The sequence below is a fragment of the Musca autumnalis genome, unplaced genomic scaffold (genome assembly GCF_047663935.1).
Source record: "Musca autumnalis isolate F117 unplaced genomic scaffold, ASM4766393v1 scaffold_3, whole genome shotgun sequence".
Lineage (NCBI taxonomy): Eukaryota > Metazoa > Arthropoda > Insecta > Diptera > Muscidae > Musca > Musca autumnalis.
In genome coordinates, this window is record NW_027411866.1 from 75069614 (window position 1) to 75082125 (window position 12512).

Here is a 12512-nt window from a genome sequence, read left to right on the forward strand (position 1 = left end):
CAGCCTAAAAAATCAGTTGCCCGTTACTATAAGTATTCAAATATTTGAAGATAATAAATATTTTATTTTTGCCTTATTAAGGCGAGGGTCATTTATAGTGAATTTTTTATTTAATTAATTAATTCTCTTTCGAGCTGAGCTTTCACGACCTAAGACATACATTGAAAACTTAGGAGTCTACCGAAGTCCCACGCATCCAACCATTACGCTAAGTTTCACGGGTGGTTAAGTCGACCTTCAGGCGTATTAGGATGTTGTTTTTGTGGCAGACGAAGTCAAAGCTTGGTAACTAGTATATATATCGCACTTCATTAGAAAAATGCATATATATACTAGTTACCAAGCTTTGCCTTCGTCTGCCACAAAAACAACATCCTAAAGTCGACTTTGCTGACAAAGATTTGCTCTCAGCATGTGTGTGAATTAGGACCTTAATCAATGTCAAATCGATACTTTGGATATATGTATTTTTTCGATATTTATAAGGCCCACCAGCCACTTTATTTGGTCACTTAGAGTTTTTTACCATTATGCCAGGAAGTATGGACTTGACGGCGAAAACTAGAATATCCCTGTAAACAAGACTACAAGGAGTACTTTGTTCAAAATGCCCAAAGCATCCTCGAACAGCACTTAAACTGCAGTGATGTTGCAATTGTGTGTGTGAGGTACTTGAAGGAATGGGCCGATATAATCTACATTCGAAACTAAATTTTGAACCTGAAGGAGTGAACCGATAGGACTTAAACTAAATTTGGACAAAACATTGCGAAATTCAAAATTTGGACTAAATTGGTTGATTCGCACGAGGATTTGCTAAATGCCACCAAATTGTCTGAAACGGATTTCACCTACTCTTTAACAAAAAATTTGTCAAAAATACGACTACAAAATGTTGGCGAAGGCAGTGAAAGAAATTTCTAATTGGTTTTCGAGATATACTCCACGAATAACTGATATATGGTACATTTTGTCCAATAGACATTTCATTTCATGCACGTCCATTGATAAAAGGAAAGTATAAAGCATCGACACCTCTATAACGATCGAATATAGTATATCAAATATGAAGAATATATTTCTTGGGAATTCCGCGTTCCATTATTAATTGGAAATGGAATAAAATGTCATAAAAATGTAATTCAGATTTTATTGGCAGTTTCTCTCCAGTTTACTGGTCCCCTATCCCCCTCCTTCGTACGTCCCTGATCCACGTCGAAATTTGTGAAAAATTATCGGACAAAAATATTCATAAATAAATCCAATTTTTTTGCAAAGTGATTTTTTCAAGTCACTGTAAAAAATACAACACCCCGTTGGATGACAAACTGTTCTGAGTACGTATAGTCTAAAAACTGTCGAATTGTCCAAAAAATATATCAAATGACGCCTTGCAACACGGAGTTTTGCCTAGGCCAGATAGTTTTCGTGCAGCCCGAACTGATCCCTGTCGTAATTTTGCCACGTTCTTTTATAGTATATCCAATTGTATGTTGATGTTTGTTGTTTACTTCGCCGGAATGTACTAAGTTTCCCTGTGCATGCATCGTGTTGTTGGACGTTTACAAGCAAGTGGAGCTCAAAATTTGAATATAAAGGTTACTTTACGCTGAACAATGAACGGAAACAAACAAAACGATTCCCGTACCAATCACACAAAGCCACAAACTTTTCAGCTTCTCTGAATCGTTTCATTCTCACAACCAAAACAAAAACACAAACTTTTCAATGTAAAAAGATAGAAACCGTACGATTGCTGTATTGTAACTTCGGCTATGCTTTGCCGAGTTGTTTCATTCTCCACCGAAACAAAAAGTATTTTTGGGAAACGTTTCCCGTGCGTATTGTCAATGACACACTCAGCCACACGCACATGTGATTGCTTAACAACCCTATAAGTTAGCATCAGCATACCACAGTGAATTTTATCAACCACCAAACGTTTTTGATTTATTCACATGTGTTTAGTACTATTCCGTTTTCTATCTGCTCTTGTGGAGTTGAGTACTTTTCGCTTTTCGTTTTGTTTGCACTCACGAATGTAATCAAAACAAAACTAAACAGCGAGCTCGACCAACGTGGGTTATGTTTCGTTTTGTATTGTTCCTATGGAAAATACGAAACGAAACGATTGGAAATGTTATTTAAAGTATTTTTACGTACGCTGGCGCTGAAGCTATGATCGGAAGGTACCGTCCTATGGGGGCTATATCGAAACGTGGACCTATACCGACGAATTTAAGTCGGAAAGGTTTTTACCTCCAACGTAGACTAAATACGAAATTTGAGCTGGCTTATTTTCGGTATTTTGAAGGTTGTGGCCAAACCTACAAAATACTGAAAATACCAAATTTCAGCCATTTCTGTGGAAGTTCAAAATATCGAAACTTGGGATGTACCGTTTTATGGGCTATATGAAGGCACTGGACCTATGCCGACAAATTTAGAGAGGAAAGTTGAATATTCCCAACGAAGACCAAATACCAAATTTAAGCCATTTCGATGGATCGGTGGTCACAAAAATACCGAAAATCCCTTCTATGGGGGCAATATTAAGGCGTGCACCAGTACCGAAAAATTTCTTGGGGAAAGATTTATACCCCCAACGAAGACAAAATACCAAATTTCAGCCATTTAGGAGAAGGCCACAACCTTCAAAATACCGAAAATAGGGAGGTATTGTTCTATGGGGGCCATATGAAGGCTCAGAGGTTAAGTTTTATACTCCAAATAAAGACTAAATACCAAATTTCAACAATTTCGGTGGAATATTGGTGCCAAAAACTTCAAAATACCGGAAATCCAGAGGTATATTATATGCGGTTATATGAAGGCGTGGACCTATACCCACAAATTTCATATGGAAAGTTTGATACCCCAAATGAAGGCTAAGTACCAAATGTCAGCCATTTCATAGGAATATTGAGGCCACAACCTTCAAAATACGGAAAATCGGGAGGTGCCATTCTATGGGGGCTATATGAAGGCGTGGACTTATACCGACAAAATGCTGGAGAAAGTTTTGTACCAAATTACAAAGCTTAGACTAAGAATTTTTTCCTGCTCAAGAATATACATACTTTATAGGGTCTCCGATGAATATTTCGATGTGTTACAAACGGAATGACAAATTTAAATATACCCTCCCTATTATGGCGGAGGGTATAAAAATAGATTGTGAAATTTGAAATCGAGTTTTTATGGTTGCGCATAAAAAGTGTAAATTATAAGTGTCATACATTTTTTTGATCAATTAACTTCAGATGATGCTACATAATAGACCCCAAAATAAATCTTGGTAAATGTATACAACCAGTAAGGAAAGGATCAAAGTCGGACGGGGCCGACATATGATACCCTACACCACTGTGAATATGTAAAATATAAATCGGAGCTATATCCAGATCTTAACCGATTTCGATATAATTTAGCACATTTATTTTCAGACCGAATTCAGTCACACATTTCAAATATCACTGAAATCTGACTTTTATAGCGTGTTTGGTGCAGCAAATACGCGAAATCGGCTGAAAATATATATGGGAGCTATATCCAAATCTGAACCGATTTCGATATAATTAGGCACATTTAATTCTAGACCGAATTCAGTCACAAATTTCATCGAAATCGGAAATATATAGCGTGTTTGGTACAGAAAATACGTGAAATCGGCCAAAAATATATGTATGTATATGGGAGCTATATCCAAATCTGAACCGATTTCGATATAATTTTGGACACATATTTCTAGACCGAATTCAGTCAAACATTCCAAATTTCATCAAAATCGGACGTATATAGCGTGTTTGGTGCAGCAAATACGTGAAATCGGGCGAAAATATATATGGGAGCTATATCCATGTCTGAACCGATTTCGATATAATTTGGCACATTTATTTCTAGACCGAATTCAGTCACACATTCCAAATTTCATCGAAATCGGACATATATAGCATGTGTTGTACAGAAAATACGTGAAATCGGCCGATAATATATATGGGAGCTTTATCCAAATCTAAACCGATTTCGATATAATTTGGCTCACTTATTTGTAGACGGAGTTCAATCACACATTCAAAATTTCATCAAAATTGGACGTATATAGAGTGTATGGTGTGTAACGCTCCAAAAGTCGTGATCTCGGATCACTCGTTTTTGGCTACAGGAATTTGATTATGTTCTAAAAAAATTAAATTTAATTCAAACGACTTTTGAATTAAATTTTAAATTAACGGCCGAACGGCATATACTAGTGCCAACTGGTATGACTACAGCAATGAACCCCCCTAGTGGGAACAGTGTTTTAACCTGAAGTTGGTCGCACTTGGTTGGCGCAGCCACCAACGCCACGCTATAAAAGGAGATGCCTGGCCGTCACTCGGGACAGTTGTCTGTTGACCGCTGTTGAGTTAACTGGGGTATGATAAGTACCAATCTTTTAACTCTGTGGGATAGTAGTGAGTTAACTGGGGTATGATAAGTACCGATCTTTTAACTCTGTAGTGTAGTTATTGTAGTGAGTTAATTGGGGTACTGAGAGCAATCGACGTACCAATCTCTTAACTCTTTGGTGTTGTGTGTGAGTCATAGATGGGCTTTCTTGCACGCCAGCGTTGCTATGTTTTGTTTCTCTTTTTCGTTGTTACAACATAAATAAACATTTACGAGTAATTTTGCAAATTTGTTTTTAATATAATATTTTTTGGACTTGTTAAGATACCGTCTGTGTTTAAAAAATATTAAAAAGGCAAAGAAATTTTAACAAAAACCCCGTTCTAATTTTCCCTTAAATTCTATTTAAGAGATATTTTGCCCATCTATGGTGTGAGTTAATTGGGGTACTGAGAGCAATCGATGTACCAATCTCTTAACTCTTTTGTGTGGTGTGTGAGTTAATTGGGGTGCTGAGATCAATCGACGTACCAATCTCTTAACGCTTTAGTGTGGTGTGTGAGTTAATTGGGGTACTGAGAGCAATCGACGTACCAATCTCTTAGCTCTTTAGTGTGGTGTGTGAGTTAATTGGGGTACTGAGAGCAATCGATGTACCAATCTCTTAACGCTTTAGTGTGGTGTGTGAGTTAATTGGGGTACTGAGAGCAATCGACGTACCAATCTCTTAGCTCTTTAGTGTGGTGTGTGAATTAATTGGGGTACTGAGAGCAATCGATGTACCAATCTCTTTTGTGTGGTGTGTGAGTTAATTGGGGTACTGAGCGCATTCAACGTACCGATCTCTTAACTTTGTGCAGCGGTTAATTGGGGTACTGAGAGCAATCAACGTACCGATCTCTTAACCTACTTCGACAGTTGGAGATATTGATGTCATCGCCCTCACGAATGATTATTAAGCCATCAGCATATGATACTGAACAGAGATAGTGATTCGCCAAACCACGAGTTACCGTCGGAAAATAAGAATGATTCGCAGAACTGTGAACAATTAAAACTACGATTGAACAAATGTGCTGCCGAAGATTCCGGAACTGTACCTAAACGAAACCAAATAATAAGATTTCGATAAAGTGTTTAATGAAATGTAATGTGAAGTGTTTTTGTATTAAAGATTATAACGTTTATGAAAAAAAATTAAACTTGTGTTTTCTCTCTCTCTAAAGTTCCCAACAAATAAATTCTTGTGACGACCCTGGCCCCCACTGAACTACCCCAGCTTCAAAGTGAAAACACGTCGTCACAGGTGCAGCAAATACGAGAAATCGGGCGAAAATATATATGGGAGCTATATCGAAATCTGAACCGATTTTCACCAAAAGCAATAGCGTTCTTCCTATGAATAAAAAATTGTAGTCCCCCATTTTCTATTTCGTTTCCTTTGGATGTTACATACAAATGCACAAAGACATAATACCCCTTACCACAGTGTGGTGTAGGATATAAAAAGAATTCGATGTATTGGTAGACCGGGTGCGCATCATATGATTTTGAGGATTTCGCGACTTGCACGCATTTTATGATGTGTATTATCCGACCCATTTTTATACCCTCAGCATTTATGCTAACGAGGGTATATCAGGAATATTGCCAATTATTTCATATTCCATTTCAGAAAAAAAGGATAAATTTTTTTCGCGCTACATCAACGATTTTTGATATGTAGTTTAAGAAAAAGATTCCCAGTACGAATCTGGTCGCGAGCCAATTTTTGGTTGTTGCGGACAAAAGTTATGGCGCTTTTATTTCGCTTTTTAAGAAAGAAAATATTATAAAAACGCTAATTATTTTAATGAGCACAATTGTTACAAAAAAGTTCTCTCGAAGTGACTTCAGCGAGTAGATTGCATAATACCTGCAAAATATTACACAGAATTCGCGGAATGTACATAAAATTGATAAATTATTGAATATAAGTCAATTTTTTTCAAAATTAAGGCCCATTTAGTGGTCATAAAATTACATAAAAATTTGTTCTAGATCAAAACTTCACGGCGAATCAAATGAGACTACAATCATACAGACTGGTGTTATAGTTTCGATGTTACAGCCAAAATAAGCACATATTTTGGTCAAAAAAATTATATTTTGTTTGAAAAAATATTTTTTCACATGCATTATGTAGTAGAAAAAATTGTAAAAATCTATAGGAATACTTCCTTCATTTTGCTTAAATCTCCCAATAAAATAGACGGATTTTGCTTTACTGACATTCATATTAAAGCTTTTCCATTAGGGAAGGTAATTGGGTTGATGAGGATGTATCTCAAAGCTTCTGAAATGGAAATAGAGGTCAAATAACCCATTTTAATTTATATGCATTTTAAAATACGTGTAAATCGCGTAATTATCAAAATCATTTTGTCCGCATGTGATTTTCGTGTACAGCAAGACCATATCTATTAAGTTGTATATATTTTTCGAAATATAATTTGGACTCTAAGATGTAGCATCGGCTGCATCTTAGCATTAAAAAACCTATAAAATATCGCTAATTTGCGCAAAGTGCATACAATTTTTGTCCGCATCCGATTTCAATGTCAACCATGAAAATCTACATCGATATATATTTATTTGAAGGCGATCAATCAAGAACCGCGGATGTAGCATCGCACACTATTTTTTGGGATAAAATGAATGTAGCTTCCTTATCAGTAAAGTTTTCAAATCTCTGTTTCCGCTAAAACGAAGATGTTGCACTAGTTTTTTCATTGCAGTGGAAACGATGCGCAGAAAACGCGATAAAATACGCGATATTTTCAAAAACAATTTTAGGTGATTTTTCTACTTTGGAATTTCTCGTAACTCGCGTTTTAGTAGATAGATTTTCACGAGGAATGATTTATTGGATCCGAAACGTAAAAAACTAAAATGTGCAATGGAGTACGAAGTATTCTAGAGACAATTGCAAATATTAGACCCGAAAAATATGATTTTTAGAAAAACGTTCACACAAAATTTCCGCATTTGGATGCAGATTTCTATGAAGCTGTGCAGACTACATTCACAATATACATATCAAATAACTCAGAATCGCAAGTATTACAATTCTATATATGATTTTTTGAAAAACCTGTTTGCGGAATGATATTAGAAGAAAATTTCAAAAAACACTGTAAATCTGGCTTCAAAATGTCAGCATCTTTTAATGGTAGAAGCAGACGAAATTTTGAAAAGTAATACATTAGTGAGATGATCCTTATTTAGTTTGCTTCTGCTTTTACTTTGACAGGAAACTCGAGAGAAGTGTGGTTTACTCACAAATCGAGATATAACAAAAAAAGACATGGTGGCTTCAACCCATTTTCACCAATTTTTTAACATAAATGTAGCCACAGCTTCCACGCAAATTATCTTTTAAGGCTAATATTTTTTGCCACGACCAAAAATATTTCATTTTATCCAAAAGTATTTAATTTGTATAATATACAATCACGAGTCGCGTTTTCTAAAAGGGTAAACCTTGGCTTCAGCTATGTTAAATTTTCAAAAATATTGGTGATATACACTTTCATACGGGCAAAATGTGTCTCAACGAAGTAATGGTTTTAGACCCCAAGTATGTTTGGACGATATGTGTTTGAGACAATTTGATTTAGCCATGTCGACCCATATTACTCGCGCATCTCTGTAATTTATGATGTGCTTTTTCGCAATTATTATAATCGCGCATTTAGGTTTCCATATATCTAAAAATTTGCAAAGAAAATCGCTGCATAGGACGCGGATTTGACAAAATATATTTTTGCAGATTTTCCTATTTTCAAGGAATGTGTATGGATTCGAACGCGGAAGGGCTCATTAGATCCGTCGCGTAAAAAAACTAAATTCACCCGGGGTTCAATGAAAATTTTAATGACACTTGTAAATTTTACACGCAAAAAATTGGTTTTTTAAGAAAATTCAAGCATCAAATTTTGGCCTTTAACTCCAGTTGCTAAGAAGCACACTCATGAGATATATATTAAACGACGTAAAAACACGAGTACTATAGTCCGGATTATAAAAAAAACCGAAATTCTGGCTTCAAAATGTCAGCATCAATTTTGGATTGATGCAGTGGATATATCGAAAAATGATACACTAGTACCATGTTGCCAATGGAGTCTTCTTTGAATCTTGCTTTGGGCATAGATCTACAAAATGTAAGGACAAGCCAGAAATCCGAAGGGAGCATAAAAAACTTGTTGGCTTCAACCCATGTTTACCCATTTTTCTACATTGATGCCGACATAGCTTCCATGTAAATTAATTTTAATGATCGACATTATGGAATCACTCCTAAAACACTTCATTTTAATATAGAATATGTGAACTGTTCGCGAATTCTGAAAGGGTGAAACTCAGATTCATCGATTGTAAAACATTTTTGGTTTTTACCACATACACTTGGACGAAATCCGTTTCAGACAATTTGAGGTCGATTTAGCAATGTCGGTCCGTCCGTATGTCTATCTGGCTGGTTAGAGCGCACGATAACTCTCGAACAGATGAACCGAATTGGTCCAAAATTTGTCCTCAGTAATATTTTGTCCAAACATAGTTCCAGTTCGAAGATGAGCCATATCGGTACACACCTTCAGGTACCTCCCCCTCAAAAATTCGGAAAAATTATGCGCACGTTAACACAGGAAGGGATAACAGAATTGGTCCATACTTTGCACATCGTGAACTTTGTACCAGACATGTGAACTCTCTCTCTTTGTCCACGCTTTCGGGTTTTTCCCACACAAAATTTCGGAAAAGTTCAGTTTAGGACCTGCTCTTAAATTGTTTAGATTTTTGTTGTAACACCTTGTATTTGCTGCCCCCATTAAAAGTTTTACCAGGGGCAAGTCCATAGAAAATATTTCAAAAGGTTTAAAAAATACCTATGGCACCATGTGTAGTTGCTGGAGCGCATCGTAATGTTTTCTCCAAACTTAGTGTAAGTTCGAAGATGAGCCATATTGGTCCACTCCTTTAGGTACCATCCCCACAAAAGTTCGAAACTTTTGACCAAAATGGTGCACAAGATAACTTTCGAAGGCAGTGACCGAGTTGCTCCATACGTTGCTCATCGTAATATTTCTGCGAATCTTAGATAAATTTCGAATATGGACTATTTCCGTCCACTCCTTAGAAATGTGTACAGATGTTACTCCTTGCAGTCCTGTTTACAGCGATATTATGTTTTGGGCATGCGTAATAACATAGTGATCCAAACGGTGACCAACTGAAATGACCTTAGGATGCACTATCTATAGAAAAGAAAGCAGTAGAGGAGCATAATTCAACAGGCATTGCAAGATGCTTCGTTATAAACTCAAAGCTGTCGTCCCACCAAGCACCAACGGTATGCCACCAGTTATCCGCTGAGGGCATTCAAATCCCAACACCATTTTAGTCAGGAATCCACAAGGAATATGCTCGGGTGAAGGTGTACTTTTTAAGCACACTTTATCTGGAGAAGGGGAGTATGTATATTGACGACAACAACTTGAGAGCTTTGAATATCAGATCGTGGTCCAAAAGAATGAATATATAGAAATTAAGTTGGCTGCACTGAAATTGAAAGATGGATGATAGATGAGTCCAACTTCTAGAGATTAATTTTGATGATTGTTGCCGATACAATAATGGCTGGCGTTGTAGTTCAACTACTGCAAATGTTCCAAGAAAAAGATTACCCCACACCCAAGTGCTGGATCGCGTTCTTCGCGATGCTATGGAAGATTAGAAAAAGCATGCATTTTCAATGACTGGCAAAAATAAAGGGTCGCACTGTTGGTGTGTACCACGCTAAAACCATAACGATATATGTATGCATTTTTTGATATATGATTTTTTGGTGTAATTTTCCAATTTAAAGAATTAAATTCTTTTTTTTTCTAAAATTCTATTTACATTTATTAGACGGATGCAAATGCAACCAATAAATTCATGTAAGGCTTACAAAACTAGCGAAAAATTCTGGTCTACTTATAAAACTAATAACAACAGATTTTGGAGCAATCATACCAAAGCGATGGGGCAATGTGGGTAAATAACGATGAGTTGTGGTATGATTGAAAGATCACAGATTGCTAGGCGCGAGAGCTTATTGCCAACCACCAGCTGAGGCAGCGCCAGCGTAGGCACCGGCGCTACTGCCACCATAACCACCGGCAGCACCACCATCAGCACTTAAAGCACCGATAACTTTGAGAGATTTTAAAGTTTCAAGTGCATCGTCGAAGCCACCAGAGCCAGCAGAAGCAGAAGCGCCAGCATCAGCATAACCGCCATAACCACCAGCAGAGTAACCTCCAGCAGATTGTTCTTCATGAATAACTTTAATAGTTTGTTCAGCAGCGGCGCTAGCACCGCCGGCCGAGTAACCACCAGCTGAGTATCCCCCGGCTGAGAAACCCCCAGCCGAGTAACCCCCGGCCGAAGCACCACCTTGTTCATGGATAACTTGAATGGTTTTGACATCTTGAGCAGCACCAGCACTGGCACCACCATATGAATAACCACCTTGAGCACCACCGGCAGCAGCACCGCCTTGTTCATGGATTACTTGGATGGTCTTTACTTCTTCAGCAGCACCACCATGTCCGTGACCGCCAGCAGAGTATCCTCCGGAGTAGCCGCCAGCTGAAGCACCAGCACTTTGTTCATGGACAACCTTAATAGTTTTTACTTCTTCAGCGGCACCACCATGGGCATGGCCACCGCCATGAGCAAAACCTCCAGCTGATGCACCACCTTGTTCATGGACAATTTGAATGGTTTTGACTTCTTCAGCCCCGGCAGAAGCACCAGCACCGCCATAGGAATAACCACCATGACCCCCAGCAGAAGCACCTCCTTGTTCGTGGACAACTTTGATGGTTTTAACGTGTTCAGCACCGCCATGACCTCCAGCAGAGTAACCGTGACCACCTTGCTGTTGTTGTTGTTGATGGATAACTTTAATGGTTTTGACTTCTTGGGCACCAGCGGAAGCAGCAGCACCACCATAAGAATATCCTCCTTGTTGTTGTTGTTGCTGATGGATCACCTTAATTGTTTTGACTTCTTGGGCACCACCAGAGTAGCCACCATGAGCAGCGCCACCAGAGAAGCCACCATGTTGTTGTTCCTGTTGTTGATGGATAACCTTAATAGTTTTGACTTCTTGGGCACCACCATAACCTCCAGCAGAAACACCACCATAACCACCGGCAGAAGCACCGCCATAACTACCAGCTTGTTGTTGATGGATAACCTTAACAGTCTTTACTTCTTGGGCACCACCATAACCACCAGCAGAAGCACCGCCATAACCACCAGCTTGTTGTTGATGAATAACCTTAATGGTTTTGACAGCAGCAGCACCACCTCCAACGGCAGCACCATGACCGCCACCATAACCTCCACCGTATCCACCTTGAGCGCCACCACTTTGTTGGTGGATTACTTTAACTGTTACGGCGCCACCAGCTGCAGCACCGCCTCCATAAGAGCCACCATGTCCACCGTGACCGCCACTGTAACCGCCAGAGGCATGTCCACCACCGGAGCTACCACCCAAGAAACCGGCTGAGCATGAAGCTACCAAAACTGTTAAAACGCAAACGAAAACCTATAAACAAACAACAATCCATTAGTTTTCCAGATGTTATGCCATTATGAATCTCCTCTCACTACCCACCTTCATGTTAGGAATCTTCTTGCGTAGGTAAAAATTGAAGGGTGATTCCTATGAGTTGCTGTCTCCAAATGAAATGAGACTGATGATGTTTCGCCGATGCATTGTCGTTTTATATGAAAATTGAAAACAACAGATTTTTACGATTTCTATTGCAGCAATCCATTCATTCGTGGGCAGCCCGTTTTTTCGAGAGCTGCAGAGGCAAAAGTTCAGTAATTAAATTACATATCATCTTCAGCTTTCGTTTTCATTGGTCTTCTTCTATTTTTGGCCATAATCAACACCTAAAGGTAAACCCCCAAAAAATGGATAATTGCTGTTTGTCCAACAAAGCTACGAGCAACAACAACAAAGTTTGATTAAGTGGATACCACTTTGTGCATTACCTACCTCAAACTCAAAC

The 12512-nt window shown here is 38.2% G+C and overlaps 1 protein-coding gene across 1 annotated transcript; it reads right to left on the reverse strand.

The window, feature by feature from the left end:
• Window positions 1-10531: 10531 nt before the first annotated feature.
• LOC141398233 (uncharacterized) lies at window positions 10532-12115 on the reverse strand. Its single transcript, XM_073975505.1, has 4 exons — window positions 12110-12115; window positions 11726-12040; window positions 11426-11557; window positions 10532-11362 (listed from the first exon to the last, which is right to left on the reverse strand). The coding sequence occupies exons 1-4, from the start codon at window positions 12113-12115 to the stop codon at window positions 10532-10534; spliced, it is 1284 nt and encodes a 427-aa protein (XP_073831606.1).
• Window positions 12116-12512: the final 397 nt, after the last annotated feature.